This window comes from Musca vetustissima, unplaced genomic scaffold (assembly GCF_032173495.1).
Source record: "Musca vetustissima isolate MV318-11 ecotype Yass unplaced genomic scaffold, APGP_CSIRO_Mvet_v1 utg31015, whole genome shotgun sequence".
NCBI classification, from domain to species: Eukaryota; Metazoa; Arthropoda; class Insecta; order Diptera; family Muscidae; genus Musca; species Musca vetustissima.
The window spans coordinates 211,093-235,537 of NW_026878452.1; the positions used below are offsets into that span (position 1 = coordinate 211,093).

A 24,445-nucleotide genomic window follows, 5' to 3' on the forward strand; every position below is an offset into this window, starting at 1 on the left:
ACAAGACGTGGATTTTTTAAATAATTTTTTTCAAGTTTCCAGCCAAGGCATGGATTTTTAAAGAATATTGTTTTAAGTAGCCCAGAAGGCGTGGATTTTTTAGAGAATATGCGTGATTTTTTTTAAGAATATTTTTTTCAAGTCGCCCAGAAGGCGTGGATTTTTTAAAGAATATTTTTTCAAGTAGCCCAGAAGGCGTGGATTTTTAAACAATATTTTTTCAAGTAGCCCAGAAGGCGTGGATTTCTTAAAGAATATTTTTTCAAGTAGCCCAGAAGGCGTGGATTTTTTAAAGAATATTTTTTCAAGTAGCCCAGAAGGCGTGGATTTTTTAAAGAATATTTTTTTAAGTAGCCCAGAAGGCGTGGATTTTTTAAAGAATATTTTTTCCAAGTAGCCAACAAGGCGTGGATTTTTTAAAGAATATTTTTTTCAAGTAACCCAGAAGGACATTTTCAAGCACCCTATATACGAGGCGTGGATTTTTTAAAGAATATTTTTTCAAGCACCTATAAGAGGCGTGGATTTTTTAAAGAATATTTTTTCAAGCAGCTATAAGAGGCGTGGATTTTTTATAGATTATTTTTTTTAAAGAATATTTTGCAAAGCTCCTATAAGAGGCGTGGATTTTTTAAAGAATATTTTTGCAAAGCTCGTATAAGAGGCGTGGATTTTTTAAAGAATATTTTTTCAAGCACCTATAAGAGGCGTGGATTTTTTAAAAAATATTTTTTCAAGCACCTATACGAGGCGTGGATTTTTTAAAGAATATTTTTTCAAGCACCTATAAGAGGCGTGGATTTTTTAAAGAATATTTTTTCAAGCACCTATAAGAGGCGTGGATTTTTTATAGATTATTTTTTTTAAAGAATATTTTTTCAAGCACCCATAAGAGGCGTGGATTTTTTAAAGAATATTTTTGCAAAGCTCGTATAAGAGGCGTGGATTTTTTAAAGAATATTTTTTCAAGCACCTATACGAGGCGTGGATTTTTTAAAGAATATTTTTTCAAGCACCTATACGAGGCGTGGATTTTTTAAAGAATATTTTTGCAAAGCTCCTATAAGAGGCGTGGATTTTTTAAAGAATATTTTTTCAAGCACCTATAAGAGGCGTGGATTTTTTTAAGAATATTTTTTCAAGCACCTATAAGAGGCGTGGATTTTTTTAAGAATATTTTTTCAAGCACCTATAAGAGGCGTGGATTTTTTAAAGAATATTTTTTCAAGCACCTATAAGAGGCGTGGATTTTTTAAAGAATATTTTTTCAAGCACTTATAAAAGGCGTGGATTTTTTAAAAAAAATATTTTTTCAAGCACCTATAAGAGGCGTGGATTTTTTAAAGAATATTGTTTCAAAGCACCTATAAGAGGCGTGGATTTTTTAAAGAATATTGTTTCAAAGCACCTATAAGAGGCGTGGATTTTTTAAAGAATATTGTTTCAAAGCACCTATAAGAGGCGTGGATTTTTTAAAGAATATTGTTTCAAAGCACCTATAAGAGGCGTGGATTTTTTAAAGAATATTGTTTCAAAGCACCTATAAGAGGCGTGGATTTTTTAAAGAATATTGTTTCAAAGCACCTATAAGAGGCGTGGATTTTTTAAAGAATATTGTTTCAAAGCACCTATAAGAGGCGTGGATTTTTTAAAGAATATTGTTTCAAAGCACCTATAAGAGGCGTGGATTTTTTAAAGAATATTGTTTCAAAGCACCTATAAGAGGCGTGGATTTTTTAAAGAATATTGTTTCAAAGCACCTATAAGAGGCGTGGATTTTTTAAAGAATATTGTTTCAAAGCACCTATAAGAGGCGTGGATTTTTTAAAGAATATTGTTTCAAAGCACCTATAAGAGGCGTGGATTTTTTAAAGAATATTGTTTCAAAGCACCTATAAGAGGCGTGGATTTTTTAAAGAATATTGTTTCAAAGCACCTATAAGAGGCGTGGATTTTTTAAAGAATATTGTTTCAAAGCACCTATAAGAGGCGTGGATTTTTTAAAGAATATTGTTTCAAAGCACCTATAAGAGGCGTGGATTTTTTAAAGAATATTGTTTCAAAGCACCTATAAGAGGCGTGGATTTTTTAAAGAATATTGTTTCAAAGCACCTATAAGAGGCGTGGATTTTTTAAAGAATATTGTTTCAAAGCACCTATAAGAGGCGTGGATTTTTTAAAGAATATTGTTTCAAAGCACCTATAAGAGGCGTGGATTTTTTAAAGAATATTGTTTCAAAGCACCTATAAGAGGCGTGGATTTTTTAAAGAATATTGTTTCAAAGCACCTATAAGAGGCGTGGATTTTTTAAAGAATATTGTTTCAAAGCACCTATAAGAGGCGTGGATTTTTTAAAGAATATTGTTTCAAAGCACCTATAAGAGGCGTGGATTTTTTAAAGAATATTGTTTCAAAGCATCCATACAAGGCGTGGATTTTTTAAAGAATATTGTTTCAAAGCACCTATAAGAGGCGTGGATTTTTTAAAGAATATTGTTTCAAAGCACCTATAAGAGGCGTGGATTTTTTAAAGAATATTGTTTCAAAGCACCTATAAGATTAGTTTTAAAAATCCACGCCTTATGCAGGCCTTTTAAAAATTAGTTTTAAAAATCCACGCCTTATGCAGGCCTTTTAAAAATTAGTTTTAAAAATCCACGCCTTATGCAGGCCTTTTAAAAATTAGTTTTAAAAATCCACGCCTTATGCTGGCCTTTTAAAAATTAGTTTTAAAAATCCACGCCTCTAATAGTCCTTGGAAAAAATTAGTTTTAAAAATCCACGCCTCTATGCTGGCCTTTTAAAAATTAGTTTTAAAAATCCACGCCTTATGCTGGCCTTTTAAAATAAGTATTAAAAATCCACTCGGTTTTAAAATTCACGCCTTATTCTTTAAAAAATCGGCGCCTTTTAATAGCCACTCGAAAAATATTCTTTAAAAAATCCACACCTTATGATAGCCTCTCGAAAAATATTCTTTAAACCAGTAAGGAAAGTTCAAAAGTCGGACGGGGTCGACTATATGATACCCTTCACCACTTTGGGTGCATACAAGAGTTATCCACAATTTGGTATGCTGCAACACTATGCGCTATCCAAAATTTATCTCGTCACTAAATCCAATACACGTTATTCTAACTTCGATTTGGTACGTTGTGCACTAATTCGTCCTAAGCCGACAAACTTTAGTTATTTGGTACATCATTTTGATGAAATCGGATGAAATTGTTTATGGAAGCTACCCTGTAACTTCCCTGTACCTGTTCAACCATCCAACAAAACTTCATGCATATCCCGATCCTACACCCCCACAATTATTCCAAATTCAAATTTCAGGATTCCAACTTTATCGGTTGACCCACAATTCAAATTGTACCAAATTTAGTACACAGTAGTACTTATTTCCAAAACCTCCTTCCTACCCCAAACCTACACTCCCATAGTCATTCTAAATCCAAGTTTCAGGATTCCAACTCTATTGTGCATCCGCAATTCAAATTGTACCAAATTTGGTACATGGTTGTACCAATATGCAAAACTTCCTACATACCCCAATCCTATTCTCTCACAGTCATTTTAAATCCAAGTTTCAGGATTCCAACTCTATTGGTGCACCTGCAATTCAAATTGTACCAAATTTAGTACACAGTAGTACTTATTTCCAAAACCTACACTCCCACAATAATTCTAAATCCAAGTTTCAGGATTCCAACTCTATTAGTGCACCCGCAATTCAAATTGTACCAAATGTAGTACAAAGTAGTACGAATTTCCAGAACATATTTCTTACCCCAAACCAACACCCCCACAGTGATTCAAAATCTAAGTTTCAGGATTCAAACTCTATCAGTTCACCCACAATTCAAATTGTACCAAATTTAGTACAAAGTAGTACAAATTTCCAGAACCTCTTTCTTACCCCAAACCAACACCCCTACAGTGATACAAAATCCAAGTTTCAGGATTCCAACACTATCGGTTCACCCACAATTCAAATTGTACCAAATTTAGTACACAATAGTACCAAATTCCAAAACTTCCTACATACCCCAATCCTACACTTCCACAGTGATCCTAAATCAAAATGTAATGATTTGAACTCTATCGCTTCACCCACAATTTAAATTGTACCAAATTTAGTACACATTAGTACAAATTTATAAAACCTTCTACATATTTCAATCTTATATAGACAGTGATCCTGACTCCAAATTTCATGATTCTAGCTCTATTGGTTCACCTAAAATAAAAATGTACCAAATTTAGTACCAATTAGTACCCATAAGTATTAATTTGTTCCAGCTCTATCGGTTCACCCAAATCCAAATTGTATCAATTATAGTACAATTTAGTACTTTTCGTACACATAAGTAAAAAATTTCCAAAACTACGTACATATCCCAATCCTGCGCTCCGACGGTAATGTACTTTCTAGCCTAGCCACCAAATCAAATTTGTACCAAATATAGTACCATATAGTATTTTTCGTACACATGAGTACACGCTTTCCAAACTCTCCTCATATCGACCCTACTTCTCAACCTTAATTTGCATTCCAAATATTAAGTTTTTACATGCTACGAAATTGTACCAAATTTAGTACATTTCAGTACTTTTCGGATACTTGTTGTTCGTATTTCCAAAAAGTCTTAGCTACATCTATTCTACACTCCATCAGTTACCCTCAATCTAAATTTCAGAGTTCTAACTCTACCGCTTCGACAAATACAAATGGTATCACATTTAGTACTTTTCGTACCGTTCTAGTACGAATTTCCAAAAACGCCAAATAAGTGACTTGTGCCAAATTTCATCCAAATCCGATCATAAATGCGACCGGTGTTTTGTTTACAATTTAACATCTACAGACGGTCGGACTGACGGACATGCATAAATCGAATCAGAAAGTAATTCTCTCGAAAAATATTCTTTAAAAAATCCACGCCTTGTGATAGCCTCTCGAAAAATATTCTTTAAAAAATCCACGCCTTGTGATAGCCTCTCGAAAAATATTCTTTAAAAAATCCACGCCTTGTGATAGCCTCTCGAAAAATATTCTTTAAAAAATCCACGCCTTGTGATAGCCTCTCGAAAAATATTCTTTAAAAAATCCACGCCTTGTGATAGCCTCTCGAAAAATATTCTTTAAAAAATCCACGCCTTGTGATAGCCTCTCGAAAAATATTCTTTAAAAAATCCACGCCTTGTGATAGCCTCTCAAAAAATATTCTTTAAAAAATCCACGCCTTGTGATAGCCTCTCGAAAATATTCTTTAATAAATGCACGCCTTGTGATAGCCTCTCGAAAATATTCTTTAAAAAATCCACGCCTTGTGATAGCCTCTCAAAATATTTTTTTAACCTCAGTGCCTTATCTGTCATTGTTAACGTAATTTTATGCTAATTTCCGAAATTCAAATTTATCATTTAAAAAAATAATTAATTTTTGAACAAATTGAAATCGAACGAATCAAATCGTATCTCAAAACTTCAAGTTATTTAATTACCGACAATTTGCTTATAGCCCGAACAGATTGCAATCAAACACATCAAAATTTTTAACAATAATTATTGTTGTCTGCAAAATATCAAACCTAACCTAGTTAATGTTCGATATGCCCACGAGACTAATTGAAAGTGAACAGAAACACACACACGTATCTCTATGTTTATCAACAATCCGTTAATAAAAATTAACATTTCAATTTTAGATTTTTTTTTGATATATTTGAGGAAGCGAATGGCTAGCACTAGTCATTTATTATGTTTGCTCGAATTGCTGGTTATATTTGAATGTGTGTGTGTGGAACTTTGAATTCGGCATGTGTTTGAAAGTCGGTTTATGGTTTTTGCAATTAAAATTGTTTTAATGTTTATATCATAAACATATTGACCTAATTTGCAAATGTCGGTTAATTGATATGCAAAAATTGCTTAGAGGTGTAATTATTTAATTTTTTAAATAGGGGATTGAAGGACATTTGTAGCTGAACGACCTTCTATAGGAAGACCTTTAATATTTCTTCTACAGCTGGAAGACCTATCATAGGTCTTCTGTAGCTGAAAGACCTTTTATATGTCTTCTGTTGCTGGAAGATTTATTATAGGTCGTCTGTAATTAGACCTTTTATAGGTCTTCTATAGCAAGAAACCATTTCATAGGCCTTCTGTAAATTGAAGACTTTTTGCAAACCGTCCAAAGACAGAAGACATTCTGCAGGTCTTCTATCGGCAGAAGGTCTTCTGCAAATCTTCGATAGTTAGGAAGATCTTTTTCAGGTCTTTTGTAAATATCATTGTTTACAAAGGAATCAATAAATAACAAGTTGTCTTTCTACTTAGTGACTTGTTTGTACAGTTAATTATTGTACTGTACTGTTAATATTTATAATATTAACTTATTATCAACAGTTTTCATTGCATATCTTAAGGCTGTGGGAAGATGTCAGATTATGGTTGCCAAGTGGCTGGGAAATGTTTCCATGGGAAAACAAAACAACGAAAAGTTGTTGCTAACATTGTCTACACTTTATATGCTTGATAATAGCTTATGTTCCTCAAAGGGTTAATGTGAAGGATTCTAGTGGAAGTATTGTACGACTATTTAATATGCGTTTCGAATTGAAGGGATAATCTAAAAACTATATATATAAATATAAATAATTTAATAAATAGCTTATTGTCACTGTTATTGTTCAAAATTCATAGCATACTTTTAGGATGCTACTACTTAATTTGAATTAAGCTTACAAACACGAACCAAAGACATAAAAGTATAAAGATAGGACAATTGATACGTAAGCAATTTCCAACAGATGGCTTTTCCTCTGTTGTTACGATATCATAACAACAGAGAGAACAATATTAAACGTTTTTAATGCTATATCTTAAGCTTATAAAATGAAAATACATATTTTGAGTGCAGGCCTCTAATTTTATTTACATTTTATTCGCACATTTTCGCGTATTGGCGTTTTTATTCTTAACATGCCTCTGTTAACCTTGATTCCCCCTGGATATTTTTTCATAAACTATTTTGCCAAAATGCATTTTGTCGAGTCTTTACGGTTTCTATGTCTTTGCATGAACTTAATGGGTATTCAAACAACAAAACCATTGTCAAGCGTATGAGTTTCATATATTTGACACCAGGTGTTGAACATAGAACATTATCGATATTTATTGTAATTTATTTCCATCATTATACCTGATTTATGATTGGTTTTATGCATTCGGCAATGTGATATTGAGGATAATTATCAAAGGGAGTAGTAAATTTAAATCGTGGCCTATTAACAATGTCATCCAGGCTGCTTCTCAAGTTAGCTGTCATAATCCATTATTGTGAATTGACTTCACATTATGGAATAATTGTATCGAACTTAATCTTTCAAACAAGTTTAATTTAATTTAATTTCTTTTTTTTCAGGTAAGTCGTTTAAATATTATTTAATTTTGGGAAGGGTAAGTTTTTTTTTAATTTATCATTCATAATCTCTATTATACTAATGTCTTCTTGAATAATATAATAATTTTTTTCTTGGGACTGAAAAGTTAAAAATGACTAATTTTTAAAAAACATGTCGTTTTTTGGCCCATAAACTTTTTAAATATTTCAAAAATTTCAGTAGTTCTGTTGGTTACTTGAAAAACTATTTTTTACGTCCGAGCCTGCACATCTTCGCCGGGATAGTGCAGATTGGCTAAAATAATTTTTAAAAATACAAAATTGACTTATACTGAAAAAAAAATATTTTTTTCAGGTATAGGTCCCATACATCTTTTCATCCGATTTTTAGTAAATGGTGCACCAGAGAGTCAAATTTTGACCGATGGGCACAAAATTTTGCGCAACGTACTGAAGTTTGGATAGCATAACGTGTGCCAAGTTTTATTGAAATCGGTTCAGACTTAGATATAGCTAACACATATATTTTGGGCACAAAAAACATGTGTATACCATGGACGCAATTGTAGTTGTGTGGATTAATTGTCCATTGCTACAACAAAAATCTGCTTTGAAAAAAGGACTGCTTCTAGAAAGAAGACAAATGTCGAACTTTGACGAATTTGAATTTAATTCGCATATGCAAGTTTCGCATAAGGGCGGAATAAATACAAGCTATCAACATACGACATTTGTAAAGCCACATAGCCCAATATGCCTGATGAGCCGCATAATGAGCATAATGGTGGGTACGTAGGTTTTTCTCCTGAATTTCCTTTTCATTGCAAAACTTAGATCATTAAGCTCGACTCGAAAGAGTATAAATACTCTCTTAAAAATTGCCTTCAAATGATCACTGCCCTTACAGGCAGGCGATTTTAGTAAATGGTGAACCAAAGAGTCAAATTTAGGTAATGTTGCACAACCTACTGAAGTTACGATAGTCTAACGTGTTCCAAATTTTATTCTAATCGGTGCAGATTAAGATATAGTTCCTATATATATAGTTTCGTTCGATTTTAATCAAATGGTGCTCTAAAGAGCCAAATGTAAGTCGATTGACACGAAATTTAGGATAGCATAACATGCCATGAAATCGGTTCAGATTTACATATAGCTCCCATAAATATGTTCTTCCGATTTTGAGTCAATGGTGCACCAAAGAGCCAAATTTAGGCCGATTGTCACGAATTTTTGCATAACGTACTAAAGTTAGTATAGCCTAAATGTGTCAAGTTTTATTGAAATCGGTTTAAATTTAGACAAATGGTGCATCCAAGTGTTAAAGTATGTCCGATTGACACAACATTATGCGCAACGTATCAAAATGGGTATGCATTAACGTGTGGTAAGTTTGGATGAAATTCTTTCCAATTTAAATATAACTCCCAGTGTCCCGATATTTCTAATTTTTAGTGGAGGCATTTGGTAATTAATAAGAACCAATTACCAAATTTCAGCGAATTCGCTTGAATAGCGCGCTCAAGAACCCCAAAATATCGAAAATGGGGGTTATTCCTAAACGTGGACAGATATAGCTCATCTTCGAACATGACCTGCCTACAGATAAAAGACAACTATATGCTAAATTTTGACAATCTATCTCAATTCGTTTAGAGGCTGGAATGACTACAACAGACAAATGGACACGTTTAAATCGTCATAGAATTTTGCGCTGATCAAGAATATATGTACTTTAAATGGTCGGAAAATGATTATTTCGATGAGTTATAAATGGAACAACAAACTAAATATACTCTCCATACTATGGTGAAGGGAATAAAATGGAACAAATATACCAGGTTATTAATCGTAGGCACAAGTCGGTTCACATATAGATACAGATCACATATTTACTTTAGTCCAATTTAATGTCAATGATCCTTAAAAAATGCGAAGTATGTTAGGATACATCTCTTGAATAAAGCCAAAGTGGTAAAGGGTATCATATAGTCGGCCCTTACGATTCTATATTACCCCTTGAACATATTATTAACAGACGTATTGTTGTCTATTGTGGGGCAAGTACCAGAATGTACCAAAGTACCAATGGGTCCTATATTTAGACTTGATGTAGGCTTGATAAAGTTAATATATTGTGTAAAGTCTAGTTAATTTTCAGAAAAAATTTGACCCTCAAATCATAGTCTGAGGGCAATACCGGCTGACACTTTTTTAAATGTTTTTATTATACTTTTATTTATTTGTCGAGGTCTTTCCTCGATTTCCATTAAAAAAGACATCGACTCATTTTCCAGCCTATGGGAGAAAAAATGGTTCTTGAAGGAAGGTCCATGTTTTGGATAGAACCTCAGTAGAAATTTGCAAACGAAATAAATTCAATTTGGTATGATAGCCCGATATCAGAGGACAATAACCTATTCACAGAAAAGTTTTTAATATTGGTCCATACAGTGGCGGATCAAATATTAGAAATAAACTTATCCTGGTAGTTTAGGATACGTTTATTTCTACACAGGTCATAATTTATATGACTATATTTTGTTACTATATTTTTCATACCTCCCACCAGTTGAGTATGTTTGTCCGTCCGTCAATTATAATTTGTAAACACGATACAGGCCACAGTTATGGAGCAATCGTCACGAAATTTTGCATGTAGATTCTGGCCATAGAAGACCCCTATTGTTTTTGGTAATGATTCGTTAATATTTAGGGGATGAAATGAACCAACAGCTTTATTTTTGTCAGTTTTTCTGGTCGCTTTTAGAGGCCACAATTATGACCTGAATACTATCAAATTTCTGTCCAAAGAATAAGCATGAGAGTTTTGATGAAAATTTGTATTATGGGACGTATATATTTACTCCTGAAGGACATAGACCCGAGAAGTTGATAGTATATCCAAGAGGAATGGTTGATCTTTAAATTGATACCAATTATATTGTTGTTGGCACTCGGATGTGGGAGTTATCTATACTAATAAAATAGTAAAGTGATTGACTGGCTGGCCTAACAATTCATCAACGCCCTGACGAAACGGCTGGAGCTAGAATCTTGAAATTTTGGATGACAGTCACTCGTAGTCTAGAGGTGTCAAATAAGCCTGGGTTTTTAGAAATTCGTACGGTACGTAAAGTACTATATATGGAGCTAGAACTCTGAAATTTGGATTGAGGGTCATTGATGAAGTGTAGGATAGATGTAAGAAAGGGTTTTTGGAAATTCGAACTATAAGCATCCGAATAGTATTAAAATGTACAAAGCTTGTTACAATTTCGTAGCATGCGAACGGGTAGAGCTAAAACTTGAAATGCGAATAAAGGTTGAGAAGTAGGGTCGATATTAGGGTGATTTTGGTGATTTCGAGGTGATTTTGGAAGTGTTTAGTACTAAATTTGGTACAATTTGAATTTGGAGGAACGGATAGAGCTGGAATCCTAATATGAATTAATATTACCGTCGAAGTATAGGATTGGTGGTTTTGGGTATGTAGGTGGGTTTGGATATTTGTACTTATGAGTACGAAAAGTACTAAACGGAACTATATTTGTTAAAATTTTGATTTTGGGTGTACCGATAGAGCTGGGATTCTCAAGTTTGGAGTTAGGATCATTGTTGGCGGGGTGGGATTGGGCTATGTAGAAATATTTGGATATTCGTACTGATGTGTACTAAATTTGGTACAATTTAAATTTTAGGTGAACCAATAGAGCTGGGAACTTTGATATTTGGAAATAAGGTTTCTGTTGGAGTGTAGGATTGGGGTATGGATGTAGTTTTAGAAATTCATAAGTATGGGTACTAAATTGGAATCCTGACATGTGGAGTTAATATCACTGTTGGGGTGTTGGATTGGGGTATATAGGAAGTTTTGGAAATGTATACTAAATAACACTAAATTTTGTAAAATTGGAATAAGAGTGAACCGATAGAGCTGGAATCCTGAAATTGGGTACTAAGATTTCCATTGAATTGCATGATGTAGGTAGTAATGGAAATTTTTACTTACGTGTGCTAAACGGTACTAAAGTTTATACAAATTGGATTTAGGTGAACCCAAAGAATCCTGAAATTTGGAATTACGATTGGGGTATGTGAGAAATTTTGGAAATTCGTACTTATGATTGTTAAGGTAGGTAGTTATGGAAATTTATATTAACTGCTACTAAATTTTGACTTGGGTGAACCTATATTTAAAAATTGGATTTGTTTTCAAAATAATCATTACAGTAATGCAAGGGTAATACATACCAAATTTAAAATAGAGCTAAATTTCTGTTGCGGTAGAAATTGGTGGGTAGGGTTGAGATATAGAGGTAATTTTTGGAAATACGTACTACATAAGAGAACATAAGTATTAAATGGTTCTAAAATTGTAATAAATACTTTCCACATTCGTTAACGAAGTAGCGGGCATATGCTAGTACGTAAATATTTAAAGGCGTCTGTGTGTAAAGATATTTGTATACCCTACACAACTATGTTGTCAGGGTATTATAGCTTTGTGCAGCCCAAAGAGTTTGTAACACCGCGAAATATTGGCCCTAGACCCACCTTTAAGTATACCGATCGTCATATCTCGACTAGTTGAGTCGATAATAATTTTGGATGAATTGGACCGAAAACTTAATTTTGGTGTGTGTGTGTGTTTTTTTTTTTCGAGTCGATCTATAGGCCACAATTGAAAGCCGAACATCACAACACAAGCCACGGTGAAGGGAATCTGGAAAAGTAATTAGAAGGACTGTACTGAATATTAGTAATATTTGTTGACATCTAGTAAGTCAAGAGGGTGCAAATATCGCGAAATGTTGACCAGACTCAGAATATAGAACCACACAAAGTTAGATTTTTTTTGGAAATTGTGTAGGGTATCATATGGTCGGCCCCGTCCGACTATACTGCTCCGCTCAGTGTTTTTTTATTATTCTATTTTTAATACCTAATTTTTCAGGTAAGTTCCTAAAATATAATTTAAATTGACATGGGATAACTTCTCCTATACTAAAACAAATACAAGGAAGCAGGAATGGGTATGTTTTGGTATTAAATTTACGTCTATACTGTCTCTTGAAAAATATTATTAATTTTTTATTAAATCAAAGCCTATAGCGAGTGACATATAAATTATTTTTAATAAATCCAAACCTATAGTAGCTGCTCAAAAATATTTTTTACTAAATCCAGGCCTATAAAAATAAAGAAAGTAGTTCCAAATTTTTATTATTTTTTATATTGTCCATTGTTGGTCGGGTTTTTATTTATTTTATTTACAAAATACATTAAATATATACAAATTAAAAAAAAAAATGTAGAAAGAAGTAAATAATTTTTTATTTCAAACATATTTTGTTAACTGGCCAGACAATCAAACAAGTATTGTGTTCGACTGGATGCAATTGAAATATGGGAAAAGGCAAGTTTGACCCGAGAACAAAAAAAATTCCCAATCCATTTTGGTTGGCAGTGATGAAAAAAAATTTAAAGCGTAGTTTTTTGTCATAGAAGGTCAAAGAAATTATTCCCATATTTCGAGGACACAACAAATCTTTTTTTGTGCAAAATTGTTTGGAACAGTTTTTTTTTTCTTTTCGAATTCGTTTGATATCTTTTTTTAAATAACAATTTTTTTCGTTTTTTTTCTCTCGTTATCACACTCTAAAACTAAACAAAAACAAAAAAAAATATACAAAAAATTAGATTTACAGTTAAAAATAAAAATTTTTCATAAAAAACTCGCGCTCACACTCCAGGGCCCCGTTTTTTAGATTCTAAAATGTGCGGAGCCCTTTGTGCTTCCATTACAAATATGAAATCTTTGTTGTTGTTGTTGTGGTTGCTGCTTTTCTATGCCTCACGAGTAGAAATTGTCTATTTTTTGTGGAGATAACCGCCATGTCCGTGACCATAGCCGCCACCATAACCATGGCCATAACCACCGCCATAACCATGACCTCCAATGGCAATACCACCCGCAACGTGGCTTTCCAAATGAACGGGCACGGGTACGGGCACCTTGTAGGGCACTTGTCTTTCCACGGTCACGGGTACATTGTGTTCAATGTGCACGGGGACGGGACGTTCAACGGGTACCTTCACGGGATAGGGTACTTGACGTTCGACGGGATAAGGAACTTCCTTGACGACTGGATAAGGTTGGGGTACGCCAACCTTAACGGGCACGGCTACGGGACGGTCAACAGGTACTGGCACTGGATTGTCAACGGGAACCTGGACATTAACCTGGACCCTTTTCTCAACTGGGTATGGTACTGGTTTCTCCACTGGCACTGGATATGGTTTCTCAACATGGACGGGATAAGGACGGTCGACAGCTACCTTATATGGAACCTGGACAACTTTCTCCACTGGGTAGGGTTGGGGTACATGGACGGGTACCTTAACGGGGACTTGGACAATCTTCTCAACAGGGTAGGGTTGTGGAACGGGTACCTTAACTGGAACCTGAACAATTTTCTCTACTGGATAAGGAGCTGGAACGGGAACCTTGACTGGGACGGGGCGATCAACATGCACTGGCACTTGGACATGGACAGTCTTTTCCACGGGGTAGGGTTGAGGAATGTGCACAGGCACTTTCACAATTTCCTTAACCGGATAGGTAACAGTCTTTTCAACGGGATAGGGTGCGGGTACTGGGACCTTTACAGGATATGTAACAGTTCTTTCCACTGGCACTGGAATACGACGTTCCACTTGATAGGGTACAGCAACATTACGTACCACAGTGTTGACTTGGACATTTGTGGGAATGGCACCACCACCCAAACCAGTACCACCGAAACCACCACCATAAACTGCACCACCACCACCATAGGCCAGAGCAGCTCCTCCATACAGACCACCACCATGACCACCCAATACGAGGCCACCACCAGAATGTCCATAACCAACGGGAGCATATCCATGACCAACTCCATGGAGAATACCACGTTTCTCCTGTTTCTTTTCGACTGTGCTTACCGAAGCTTTGGCTTCAGTTGCGGCGGGTTTTGGTTCAATCGATTTTGCTTCAACAGCCTGCTTGGCATCCTCGGCACTGGCGAAGACACAAAGGGCTAGCAGCCCAAAAATAAGCTGTAATGAAAAAAATAGAGGAGGAGAGGATTAGTGATTTTGAAAATACAAACACACATACATATGTAGAAATTATATAAAATCGGAAAAATATTGTGGATCTGAAAGACTAAAAGAGTATGTTCACAAGAGGAGTGAATTTTTATACCATACACAACTATGTTGTCAAGGTATTATAGCTTTGTGCAGGCTCAAGAGTTTGTAACGCCGCGCAACATTGGTCCCAGACCTTTAAGAATACCTATCGTCATATCTCGACTAGCAGAGTCGATCTAGACATTGTTTTTGGTAAAGCTCGGTAAATATTTAGGGGGTGAAATGGATGGTCGCTCCAGAGGCCGCAATTATGGCCCGAACATCACGAATTTTTACATGGAGAAGGGGATCGGGCCAAAGAATAAGCATGTCTGTTTTTATAAAGATCGGTCAATATTTTGCGGGTCAAATGCACTCTGACTTTTGTGTGAAAAATTATAAAATTCGTATCCTATAGCGTATTTATTTACCCCTGAATGGCATAGGCCCGAGAAGTTGATAGTATATCCAAGAGAAGTGGTTGACCTTTAAATTGATAGCAATTATATTGTCGTATGTACTCGGATGCAGGAGTTACATGTAACTATTTACAGGTGCTAACGTATTCATATATTATTTAGTAAACCATTACCATACTAGATGGCGGATATATAGCGCCGGTCGCTCTGAAATTTTCCATGAGGATCCATGTATGGTCAAAGACAACTCCTATAATTTTCGGTGATGATCAGATAATAATATTGGGATGAAGTGGACCGAATACTCATTATTTTTTGTGTTTTCTCAAGTCGATTTATAGGCCACAATTGAAAGCCGTAAATCACAACACAACCCACGGTGAAGGGAATCTGGGCAAGTAATTAGAAAGGCTTTACTGAATATTAGTAATATTGGCTGACGTCTAGTCGGCCAAGAGGTTGCGAATATCGGGAAATATTGCCCAAGCTCAGAATAAAGAACCACACAAAGTTACATTTCCGTGGATGTTGTGTAGGGTATCATATGGTCGGCCCCGTCCGACTATACTGCTCCGCTCACTGGTTTAAAAATAATTTTTAAGGACCTAGAAGAACAGTGTTTTTTTTTAAATATTATTCATGGGTCTAGAAAAGGCGTGGTTTTTTAATACTTTTCAAGAATCTTGAATAGTCGTGGATTTTTATTATTAAAAATATTTTGCAAGAGTCTGGAAGAGGCGTGACTTTTTTATACCCTTCACCACACTGTGGTACAGGGTATTATGTCTTTGTGGATATGATTGTAACAGGCAAAATAATCGAGATAGACCCATGGTTCCCTATGAGAATATGCATAGAATCACTTTCTAAGTCGATTTATGCATGTCCGTCCGTCAGTCTGTGAATGTTAAATTGTAAACAAAGTACACGTCTCATTTAAGATCCGACTTGGATGAAATTTGGCATAGGTCACTTATTTGGCCCAAGGACCGCCCCTATTGAAATTGGGAAAAATCAGTTCAGATTTAGATATAACTCCCATATATATGTTCGACCGATTTAATGTAAATGGTGTATCAAAGTCCCTATATATCTTCCGATTGGAACCAAATTTGGCATAGCGTACTGAATTGAGTCCAGAATGATGTGTGCTAAGTTTCCTGAAAATCGGTTCAGATTTAGATATAGCTCCCAATATATTTTCGTCCGGTATATTCACAAGAGGAGTGGATTTTTATACCCTTCACCACACTGTGGTACAGGGTATTATGTCTTTGTGCATATGTTTGTAACAGGCAAAAGAAAACGAGTTAGACCCATGGTTCCTTTGAAAATATGCATAGAATAAGTCGATTTAGTACGTCCGTCCGTCTGTCCATGTTAAATTGTAAACAAGGTACAGGTCGCATTTATGATCCGAATTGGATGAAATTTGGCACAGCTCATTCGTTTGGCCCAAGGACGAACCCTATTGAAATTGGGAAAAATCGGTTCAGATTTAGATATAGCTCCCATATATATTTTCGTCCGAATGCTGCACCAAAGTCACTATATGTCTTTCGATTTGCACGATATTTGACATAGCGTACTAAATTGAGCCTAGAGTGAAGTTTGCCAAGTTTCTGGAAAATCTTTCTAGATTTAGATATAGCTCCCATATATAGTTTCGTCCCATTTAAGGTAAATGGTGTACCAAAGTTCCTATATATCTTTCGATTTGCACGAAATTTGGCATAGCGTACAAAATTAAGTCTAGGGTGTTAAATTTCGTGAAAATCGGTTCAGATTTAGATATAGCTGCCATATATAGTTTCGTCCGATTTTAGGTAAATAGTGCACCAAAGTCCTTATATATCCTTCGATTTGCACGAAATTCGGCATAGCGTACTTAATTAAGTGCAAAATGATGTGCGTTAAGTTTCCTGAAAATCGGTTGAGATTTAGATATAGCTCCCATGTATATTTTCCTCCAATTTAATATAAATGGTGCATCAAAGTCCCTATATAGCTTTCGATTTGCACGAAATTTGGCACAGCGTAATGAATTAGGTCTAGAGTGATGTTTGCTAAGTTTCCTGAAAATCGGTTCAAATTTAGATATAGCTCCCATATATATATATATATATATATAGAGTGGATTTAAATTTTATTCAGAGCCCTACAAGGTGTGAATTTTTAATAAGAATATTTTGTGAGGGCCAAGTAGTGTATTTTTATATTTTTAAGCGCTTCTATAAGGATATGATTTAAATAAATACATTTTTTATGTGTGGGATTACACAAAAGAAAAATCGTTCATGGTCCTACACCATTTTCCAAATTTAAGGCGTCTTTATCGGCCAAAGTGAGTGTAAATTGGCATTCAGGGTTCTTGGAGGATGGAAAACATTTTTGTAGAATATTGCCTATGTGTGAGTACGTTTTCACATAGCGCAATATAAATATGGACTTTGTCTAATTTTCTTCTTCTTCTTCTGAAGTTTTTACAGAAGGCGCGAATATAAAAACCTCAGCAGGGCTGGATTTGCAAAAAAATATTTTTTTAAGAATCTTCGCAAGTGGTGCGTTTTAAAGACCATTTTTTTAAGAATCTTCGCAAGGGGTGGATTTAAGAAATATATTTTTAATAGTCTCATAAAGCGTTGAATATTATATTTTTTGAAGAGCTTCAGCAATGTGTGGGTTTTAAAAAATATATATTTTTTAAGAGTTTCAGAGAGGTGTATAGTTCAAAAGTTTGTTCGCTTTCTTGCAGGGCGAAAAACATATATGTGGAAAATTGTCTATGTAGTCTTATATTTTGAAATGGTCCCGCCTTCTTTTGCTATTTTAATGACCTGGTTGTTGCATAAGCTCGGCTTATGGAACAACGTTTCTGTCATACGCCAGCTAAGTGAAGTAAGTAAGTATAGAAATGGGTGTAATTTCTTATTCCAGTTTCCTGGTGAATAAAATGCGTATTCCCAGAAGATTACAATTTAGCCACCACAAAAAGGTCTCACTTCATTTTCGGTACGTTGATGTTCGTAGGCCAGTTATCCAACCGGAGAGGCTGCAATTTGGTATTTAATTTCCTCGCCAATAAGCAGTCAACTGGCTGTCAATTGACAATAACTTAGACTTCATATAAAGGTCCCGTAGAAATTTTGAATGCCCAGCGCATGCTGAAGGTTATAAAAAGTTCGGTCAGGCTGAACTTAACGATAAGGATATCTTCAAAAAATCAAAATTTTTTCTAAGGTGTCTTAAGGATATGTAGTTCCTTTTTAAAGCGAATCTACTTATTTTTTTTATAAAAATAAAAAAGTAGACTCTCATCTTCTTCTCTTTCCATGCTTCTACTTGTATCCCTCACCCCATTAAAAATTTGTTTCCACCAACAAATTTGTCATAATACCTCCCATTTTCTCATTACCCACAATTACGGAATTTACTTGAAACCACCTTTGTCATTCGGGTCAACAACATACCTTGGCCTAAATTGTCGACCCAAAATTGTATTCAAACATTTAACAAAGAATTAGCTAAAACAACAACAAACATTCATTACATAATTTATTGTAGTTTTGTATACATGAGCACGATAAAATTGGAGCAATTTCCTTAAAGTAAACGACCTTAAAGAGAAACGTGCCACAACCAAAAACGATAAAACAACCCCCCAAACAAGAAATGCTTCCGTTGTGGCTACCATAAAAATGACTGCCCAGCAATACCTGGGCTGGGGTTCTATAAAAGGCAATCAAATAGCTGGAAGTGTAATTTTTTTTTAAAATAGCATAAGTGTGTCACATATATGGCACGTACCACATGGCCATAAGTGTTTTTAATTATTTTAGGTTAATAACCAAAAATATAATTAAATTGTTACCATTAAATATTATATAATATGTTGTTGGGAGGAGATTCTAATTTTGGTTGAGTTATAACACACTGTGGGCAAATATTTTGTTATTATTTTTTGGTTTGAGTTTTGGTTTGTTTTTGTTCCGTCTCTGTTTTGGTTTGTATTCAATTTTTTATTTTGTTTTGGCCACAATTGTTTTACCGGCTCTTGATCACAATTTGGCGCTTGAATTGCATTGCCGCAGCTAATGCGAAATGATTGACGACTGGCGGGCTGGCTTTGGTGGTGGTGCTGCTGCTGGTGGCTTTAAGCCAAGTTCATTGCAATTTTTTTGTCTGCATGTGTGTGGTTTTCATGTCGATTATGTTTCCTTTGGATGACTGAATTATTGGCTAACTAATGCAACAATTCATTTCACTATTTTTCAATCTTCATTTTATGATTTAACAATTTTGGTTTGGCTTCAATTGTCTTTTGGCCCAAACTTGGCAATGCTTTATTGACATTAAATGAAGTGTTAAATAATATATAAAAATTGTTTGGAAGGAAAAACCTTGAATTTTTAAAATGACATAAGACAGCTGTTATCAGCCTTGACATGTAGGCAAAGGGTGTATGTCGTTTATTTGGCTATTGTAATTACATAAAATATTCTTATATGGAAAAAATCAGTATCAAAAAATCGTTTTTGGAAATGGGACAACAAATTTGAGACCTGGGAATAGTAGCTGTATTTAGGGTTATATAAAAAGTTCCGATTCTTTATTCAAAAATTATGCTAAGTTATTTTGCTGTAGTAAATCGAGTCCAAGATTCAATTAACATAAGAAGTGCCACATTTGCTACTTTTTCGATATTTTTAGGTTTTTTTGATAGTTTCCAGTTTCTTAAACATTATTTTGGAAGTTGATTATTTTGTGCAAGTGGATTTTATAAAATATATAAAAAAGGAACAAAAAAAAATATATATATATATATATATATATATCTCGAATTTTTTTACTCAAGTTTTTACAAAGTTTAACCATTTTTTAAAGAATATTTTCAGAGGTCCCGAATAGGCGTGGCTGTATAAAGAATGTTTTTTAAATAATGTTTTTAGGTCCCAATAGCCGTAGGTTTTAATGGAAATTATATTTTTAAGTATCACCAATGGTGTGGTTTTATAAAATATATAAAAAAGAAAATAAACATTCTCGCATTTTTTATTTAAAAATAATGACAACTAATTTCATTATATAAAATTACTTTCAAGATTCAATAAATTCTATTCGATAATTTTTAAAGAATATTTTTGGAGTTTCCCAGTATTTTTTAGAATATTTTTATAGATCCCCATTAGGCATGGCTATTTTAAAGATTATATTTGGAGGTTTCCATTGTAAAAAATATATTTTTGAAGGTCCCCAATATGCGTAGTTTTTTAATGAAAATATTTTTCATGTATCAACAATTGTGTGGACTTTATAAAATATATAAAGTAAATCACTTGCTCTTTTTTTATTGATTTTAACCCTTTATGGCCCAATGTTGCCCACAGCCAACAAAATATTTTAGAGCTTATATTTAATAGGTAGCTAGTAGATATATATTCTTTGGATTGCACACATCAAGGCCTGATTATGTATAACACATTTCAAAAGAAAAACTCTAAAAAAATTCAAATTTTTGGTAAAGTTATGAACTTTTTAATATGGAGAAGAGGGCAAAAATGTGTACAGTACTAATTTGTGTATACAGTCCAAATTATTTAACCCTTTATGGCCCAATGTTGCCCACAGACAACAACATGATTAAGAGCTTATATATATTATACAGCTTGTATATATGCATTCATGATCTGATTATGGGCGACATATATCACAAGAAAAATCTGAAAAATTCAAATTTTTGTTAAAGTTATGAGCTTTTTAATATAGAGAAGGCGGCTAAAATGTGTACAGTACCACTTTGTGTATACAGTCCAAATTATGGCAAAATTCGTACATTTCAAATACGAAGCGATTTAGAATTTGAAATGTACGAATTCTGCCATTAGATTTATTTTTGATTCTTGTAAAGCAGAATATAGAGAATATATTTTAAAATGATTTTCCCGTCGATTTTGCATCTGGTTTTCTTCATATTGGGCTTTTATTTTTCCCAAAGGAATATACTGTATCTCCCGAATGCAAGGATGTAGCGATGTCAAATTTTGTCCATATCCTATCTAGGATAGTTGCATTAAATCTGTGAATAGAAAATTGTCCTATTATTACAGAAAAAAATTCGGGGCTCAAAGGGTTAAATCGCTTCGTATTCGAAATGTACATTAAGAATTATTTTTGATTCTTGTAAAATAGACTAAGATAATAATTTGAAATGATTTTTTCGTCGATTTGGATTTGGTTTTCTTAATATTGGGCTTTTATTTTTCATAAAGAATGTACTGAATCTCCCGAATGCTTGGATGTAGCGATGTCAAATTTTGTCCATATACTATCTAGGATAGTTGTATTAAGTCTGTGAACAGAAAATTGTTCTATGATTACGGAATTACGGATTAATGGTATACAAAATTATACTTTAAAAATTCTGTTCTGATTATAGTCGCTATTATTTTTCTTTTAGTTCTTATGGAAAATAAGCCACAACATGAAGTATGTATGGCATTAATATTTAGATAAACAACGTTCGGATACTCATGTTCTGCAGTTAGCCTTAAAATTGTCCTAAATATATTTTCCCAGTAGATACATTGGTGACCAGGCCTATTGATCTGAAGAGACTTAATTTTTTCCGAATAGAACGTCTTTTATAATATTTGGGGCTCAAAATTGTTATTTTCCAAAATTTGTTTGGTTTTTTGGATTCTGGTTAAGCAGATATAAGTATGTATAAGCAATTAACCATTGCAAGTGCTTGAACACGGCCTGAAAATTATGAAAATACTTTTTGTTATTTTTTTTTCTTATTATTGAGTTCTTTATGTACCTTTCATGAACACAATCGAATTTTTTTTGCTTATTTATTTTGTGGAAGGTATTGTTATGTCAAGGGAACTGGTGAGCATCAGTGAAAAGATTCGAAACAATAATTTTCCCTGCTTCCTTATATTTCCCCACCAAATTAATCGTTGTTCATTTCATTTGAAAATTTGTTATTATTTGTAGATTTTTTTATAAAATACTTTTTTGGAGTGTTTAAATTACAATTTTGTAAGAAATTTTTTTTTCCAAAAATTCCCCAAATAATAACGTGAAAGAAATACACACTAATTATTAAGGTTCTCCATTTTCAATATTCTCCAAATGATTAGTAAGTTTAAATATTTGAAAAAATCAAAGAATATGACAAATAACTTCATTGAAATGTCACTAATTTTTAAAAATCTTCAAGAAAAAATTTCATTTTTAGAATATTTATTTAAAATAGAAAAAAATAATCAACTATATTACAAAGAAATATTCACACGCTGGCTTTTTTATAGCAAATTGCAATTTCAAATATGTAGAGGCTTCTGAACATTTCACACATTATTCCCATATCGTTACTGGCTTGTGATCACTTTATTTCTAATTCCCATTTCTTCAATCATTTTCTCACATTAATCCCATTAATTAAGCCTTTAATCCACAGCTCTTTAATAAATAATTTAATTTATTATTTATCAGCTTGTCCTTTTATTTAAAACGTTATTTGTTCTATTGATTTTTCTGCAATGTTTATCCACAGATCATGTTTGCTGCTTAAGTCTTTTGTTTAGCACACTCTATTGCTTGTAAATAATGTTCTTCACACAGATATTAATTCATATTTTTTTTATATTCCATATAAATGTTTATAAATTGTTTATATTTTGGTTATTAATTTTCATAATATTTTCTTTGAATTCATACCATAGATTTCATTTTGGTTCTATTTAATTATTTTTAATGGAAAAAAGATTAAAAAAACACCGCACACACACTCTCACTCGCAAGGACTTTTTGTAGCCTCTGGTGAATTAAAAAATGAAAAAACGAATTAGTTATGTTAAGGGTTACTATTTGGATGAACCCACAACAGTAAACTGAATAATTTTGTCCAGTACGCTGGAGCTTTATATACCACTGCTCAAAAAACGCTTGATAGAAAATCTCAGGCATCTCTGCAGTATTTGTTTTTTTTTTTCTTTTTCAAAATGTTTTTGCAGAATTGCCACTGAGATGGGGAGGCAGGGAGGGGAGGAGAGCGAGACGCATAAATATACACACAATTATAACGCTCTAGTCCATATTTCTGTGAGCAGAATTGAGGTGGTGGCTTTTTGTTTTTGTGTCGCCAATATAGATTTGAAACGAGCCAATCTTTTTTTTCGTTTGTTCACTATTGAGAGTTTTATTCATAACAATAAAAACAACAACAGAGTTTATATTGACAGCAGCAACCTTAAAAAGAGCATTTTGGCTTAAAACATGTTTTAAGCTAATATTTTTCTTAGCCAACAGAAAAAAGCTTTTTTGGTTTTGGTCTCTGACTTAAAGAAAATTTCTTGCTGCTGCTCTCTTTTTGAATAAATTTTCATAATGAAAACGAGAGTGAAATAAATTTGAAAAAAGCTTTTCGTATACGTATACAAGAGAGTGGCACACGGATAGTGTCGGTGTATACATGTGAGCTATGTTTACACACACAGGGTGAGTGTAGTGGTTTGTGGAGGTTTTTTTGTGATCGGCCAACCAGACGTATAATGAATGTGACTTTTTAAGGAACTCATGGTGTAAGCGCAACATATCAGCTTGTGATTTTTCAAATCGTATGATATTCAAAATAGTTTGGAGTTAGATTTCAAAACGAACACTTAAGTGGAAAAATATTGGAATATTAAAAAATAAAATTTTTTTTTATGGTCTTATGCAAGGCCTGGATTTTTTTAAATACCTATATAAGGCGTGGATTATTAAAATATTTTTTTCAAACGACAAGAATAAAAGGCTTGGAATTTCCAAAATAATTTTTTCAAACAACAAAAAAGGCGTGGGATTTCTAAAATACTATACAAGGCGTGGATTTTTTCAAATACCTACACAAGGCGTGGTTTTTTAAATATTTTTTGAGGACATACATAAAGCGTGGATTTTAAAAAAATTTTTTTTGAGGACATACATAAAGCTTGGATTTTTAAAAAAATTTTTTTGAGGATCTATTCAAGACGTGGATTTTAAAAGTACTTTTTTTCAAAGACCTAAAAGAAGCGTGGATTTTTCAAAATAATTTTTTCCAAGACCATATATTAGGCGTGGATTTTTTAAAATAATTTTTTCAAAGACCTATATTAGGCGTGGATTTTTTAAAATAATTTTTTCAAAGACCTATATTAGGCGTGGATTTTTTAAAATAATTTTTTCAAAGACCTATATTAGGCGTGGATTTTTTAAAATAATTTTTTCAAAGACCTATATTAGGCGTGGATTTTTTAAAATAATTTTTTCAAAGACCTATATTAGGCGTGGATTTTTTAAAATAATTTTTTCAAAGACCTATATTAGGCGTGGATTTTTTAAAATAATTTTTTCAACGACCTATATTAGGCGTGGATTTTTTAAAATAATTTTTTCAAAGACCTATATTAG

The 24,445-nt window shown here is 33.4% G+C and overlaps 1 protein-coding gene across 1 annotated transcript; it reads right to left on the minus strand.

The window, feature by feature from the left end:
• Positions 1 to 13,219: 13,219 nt before the first annotated feature.
• Positions 13,220 to 22,821, minus strand: LOC133323188 (uncharacterized). Its single transcript, XM_061532139.1, has 2 exons — positions 22,730 to 22,821; positions 13,220 to 14,510 (listed from the first exon to the last, which is right to left on the minus strand). The coding sequence occupies exons 1-2, from the start codon at positions 22,739 to 22,741 to the stop codon at positions 13,284 to 13,286; spliced, it is 1,239 nt and encodes a 412-aa protein (XP_061388123.1). The 5' UTR covers positions 22,742 to 22,821; the 3' UTR covers positions 13,220 to 13,283.
• Positions 22,822 to 24,445: the final 1,624 nt, after the last annotated feature.